General features: G+C 47.6%; 1 protein-coding gene across 1 annotated transcript in view; it reads right to left on the reverse strand.

Annotated features, from left to right (window-relative positions):
- Positions 1-2,535, reverse strand: part of LOC139024446 (uncharacterized) — a gene marked incomplete at its 3' end in the record, with an annotated part of 5,097 nt that extends 2,562 nt beyond the window's left edge. Inside the window, exons 1-2 of the mRNA XM_070439248.1 lie at positions 2,531-2,535; positions 316-591 (exon numbers count right to left, since the gene is read on the reverse strand). Coding sequence (XP_070295349.1) covers positions 316-591; positions 2,531-2,535 — 281 coding nt within the window. The remainder of the gene's footprint in view (positions 1-315; positions 592-2,530) is intronic.
- Positions 2,536-4,256: the final 1,721 nt, after the last annotated feature.

Consider the following 4,256-nt stretch of genomic DNA (forward strand, 5'->3'; position numbering starts at 1 on the left):
GGGGGAGTCCTGCTAGTCTCAGAATCTCCAGGGGGAGTCCTGCTAGTCTCAGAATCTCCTGGGGGAGTCCTGCTAGTCTCAGAATCTCCTGGGGGAGTCCTGCTAGTCCCACCGCAGGATGAAAAACACCAGGGATAATAATAACATGACTGCCTGGTTTTCCAGATGAACTTCTAGGAAGTACTATCGGGCTATTAACCCTTTCATAATATTTAGAGGGAAGAGCCTAGTGAGGGAAGTAACATGTTATTAGAAGGGCTTTACTCCTGACTGGCGTGTTAAAGACATCCAGTAAGTTTTACCAGGAGGTTTTACCAGGAGGTTTGTGGCTTTGAAATGTGGAGGTTGAGGGGCAGGTCTACTCGTGACTCCTCAGGTGCAGGGCTGGGGGTGCTGGGACTGAGCTCTGGGGTTGGGCCGGACTGAACTGGGCTGAGCTGGGGCTGCTGGGGGTGCTGGGACTGAGCTCTGGCGTTGGGCTGGACTGAACTGGGCTGAGCTGGGGCTGCTGGGGGTGCTGGGACTGAGCTCTGGGGTTGGGCCGGACTGAACTGGGCTGTCCTCTCCTCAGGTGTCAGGCTGTGTTGGGTCCTAACCCATACTCAGTGTTTAAAGCTGCACTGCGGAGTGTCTGAGCGGTATGTGAGACGTGGCGGAGCTGTGGAGGCCTGGCCAACCGGTAGATCTGCTCCATATGTTTGTCGAGCTCCACTCTCTGATCAGACACACTGAGACTCAATGTTCCATTAGTTTCTAGAGCTCTCCACTCAGACAGTCCTGTGTCCCAAATGGCACCCTATTCCCTATATAGTGCACTACTTTAGACCCTATTCCCTATATAGTGCACTACTTTCGACCCTATTCCCTATATAGTGCACTACTTTCGACCCTATTCCCTATATAGTGCACTACTTTAGACCCTATTCCCTATATAGTGCACTACTTTAGACCCTATTCCTTATATAGTGCACTACTTATGGGCCCTGGTCAAAAGTGGTGCACTACATCAAGAATAGGGTGCCATTTGGGATGCAGCCAGTCTCTCCTCGACCTCCCCTTGGCCTCACACAACCTGCCCCCCTGATTAACAGAAAACAACTTGCAACTTTTCTTTTTTGAGGGAGAAAAAAAAGAACAAAGCATTCACATGCTAAGACAGTGGACATATGGCTTTAACAAAGCATTCACATGCTAAGACTGAACACATGGCTTTAACAAAGCATTCACATGCTAAGACAGTGGAAACATGGCTTTAACAAAGCATTCACATGCTAAGACAGTGGACATATGGCTTTAACCGAGTATAGCCCACAAAGATTTACGCCACGGCACAACCCAAGGGGGGGGCGCCAACCCAGACAGGAAGACCACGTAAGTGACTCAACCCACTCAAGTGACGCACGCCTCCTAGGGACGGCATGGAAGATCACCAGTAAGCCAGTGACTCAGCCCCTGTAATAGGGTTAGAGGCAGAGAATCCCAGTGGAGAGAGGGGAACCGGCCAGGCAGAGACAGCAAGGGCGGTTCGTTGCTCCAGAGCCTTTCCGTTCACCATCACACTCCTGGGCCAGACTACACTCAATCATAGGACCTACTGAAGAGATGAGTCTTCAGTAAAGACTTAAAGGTTGAGACCGAGTCTGCATCTCTCACATGGGTAGGCAGACCATTCCATAAAAATTGAGCTCTATAGGAGAAAGCCCTGCCTCCAGCTGTTCGCTTAGAAATTCTAGGGACAATTAGGAGGCCTGCGTCTTGTGACCGTAGTGTACGTGTAGGTATGTACGGCAGGACCAAATCGGAAAGATAGGTAAGAGCAAGCCCATGTAATGCTTTGTAGGGTAACAGTAAAACCTTGAAATCAGCCCTTGACTCTCCTCAGTTTCATCAACAAAATAAAACAAACCATCTGGGGGCAAACAGTGCAGGTGTTTCCCCTTACTCAGATTTGAACTTTCAGGTGAAAAAGGGCAAAGATGGTGTCGACAGAGATGTTCGCCTCGCTTTGAGTCCTTAGGAAACTATGCAGTATTTTGTTTTTTATGTATTATTTCTTACATTGTTACCCCAGGAAATCTTAAGTCTTATTACATACAGCCGGGAAGAACTATTGGATATAAGAGCAACGTCAACTCACCAACATTACGACCAGGAATACAACATTCCCGAACTGATCCTCTGTTTGGACCACCACCGAGGACAAAGGCTCTAATACCAGAAGCCAACCCAAGACAATGGCGAAGTAGAAGGGTCAGACGGAGCGGCCTCCTGGTCAGGCTTCGTAGATGTGCACATCACCCACTGCTCCCGACTACTCGCCAATGTCCAGTCTCTTGACATCAAGGTAGACAAAATTCGAGCAAGGGTTGCCTTCCAGAGAAACATCAGAGATTGTAACATTCTTTGTTTCATGGAAACATGGGTCTCTCTGGATATGTTGTCGGAATCGTATCAGACACCGGGCTTCTCCCTGCATCGTGCCGACAGAGATGAACACATCTCTGGGAAGAGGAAGGGCAGGGGTGTGTACTTCATGATTAATGACTCATGGTGTAACCATAACAACATACAGGAACTCAAGTCCTTCTTCTCACCCGACCTAGAATTCCTCACAATCAAATGCCGGCCATATTACCTGCAAGAAAATTATTGTCAGTTATTGTCACAGCTGTGTACATTCCCCCTTCAAGCAGACACCAAGGTGGCCCTCAAGGAACTTCACTGGACTCTATGTAAACTGGAAACTATATACCCTGAGTCTGCATTTATTGTAGCTGGGGATTTTAACAAAGCACATTTGAGAACAAGGCTACCTAAATTCTACCACCCCCTGTCCACCGGACGTGCTACCTGTCCCAGACCTGCTGTTTTCAACTCTCTAGAGACCGCAGGAGCAGTAGAGATACTCTTAATGATCAGCTATGAAAAGCCAACTGACATTTACTCCTGATTATTATTTGACCATGCTGGTCATTTATGAACATTTGAACATCTTGGCCATGTTCTGTTATAATCTCCACCCGGCACAGCCAGAAGAGGACTGGCCACCCCTCATAGCCTGGTTCCTCTCTAGGTTTCTTCCTAGGTTTTGGCCTTTCTAGGGAGTTTTTCCTAGCCGCCGTGCTTCTACACCTGCATTGCTTGCTGTTTGGGGTTTTAGGCTGGGTTTCTGTACAGCACTTCGAGATATTAGCTGATTTATGAAGGGCTATATAAAATAAACTTGATTTGATATCAGCATATTGATTGCACTACACGCAGGGGTAATACACTCGACCACTGCTACTCTTACTTCCGCGATGCATACAAGGCCCTCCTCTGCCCTCCCTTCGGCAAATCCGACCACGACGCCATCTTGCTCCAACAGTCCTATAGGCAGAAACTCAAACAGGATGTACCAGTGACTAGAACCGAACCATTCAACGCTGGTCTGACCAATCAGAATCCAAGCTTCAAGATTGTTTTACCACGCGGACTGGAATATGTTTCGGTCAGCCTCAGAGAATAAAATCGACCTATTTATTTATTTTTATTTTACTTAAACTTTATTTAACTTGGCAAGTCAGTTAAGAACATATTCTTATTCACAATGACGGCCTAGGAACTGTGGGTTTACTGCCTTGTTCAGGGGCAGAACGACAGATTTTTACCTTGTCAGCTCAGGGATTCGATCTAGCAACCTTTCGGTTACTGGCGCAACACTAACCACTAGGCTACCTGCCGCAAAAAACGCTGACTCGGTGAGTGAATTTATAAGTAACTGGAGATGTTGTACCCACTGTACCCACTATTAAAACCTACCCAGAAACCATGGATAGATGGCGTCATTCACGCAAAACTGAAAGAGTGAACCAACACATTTAAAGATGTCTGGGAATATGGCTGAATATAAACTGTGTAGTTATTCCCTCCAAGGTTATCAAAGTGACAAAGTGGAGTCGCAATTCAACGGCTCAGACACGAGACGTATGTGACAGGGACTACAGGAAATCACGGATTACAAAAAGAAAACCAGCCACGTCACGGACACCGACGTCACGCTTCCAGACAAACTAAACACCTTCTTGCCCGCTTTGAGGATAATACAGTGCCACCCTCGCTGCCCACTAACAAGAACTAGCCCCCCCTTCTCCTTCTCCGTGGCCAACGTGAGTAAAACATTTAAACATGTTAACCCTCGCAAGGCTGCTGGCCAAGACGGCATCCCTAGTCACGTCCTCAAAGCATGCGCAGACCAGCTGGCTGGTGTGTTTACG

This window comes from Salvelinus sp. IW2-2015, unplaced genomic scaffold (assembly GCF_002910315.2).
Source record: "Salvelinus sp. IW2-2015 unplaced genomic scaffold, ASM291031v2 Un_scaffold1517, whole genome shotgun sequence".
Classification (NCBI taxonomy): domain Eukaryota; kingdom Metazoa; phylum Chordata; class Actinopteri; order Salmoniformes; family Salmonidae; genus Salvelinus; species Salvelinus sp. IW2-2015.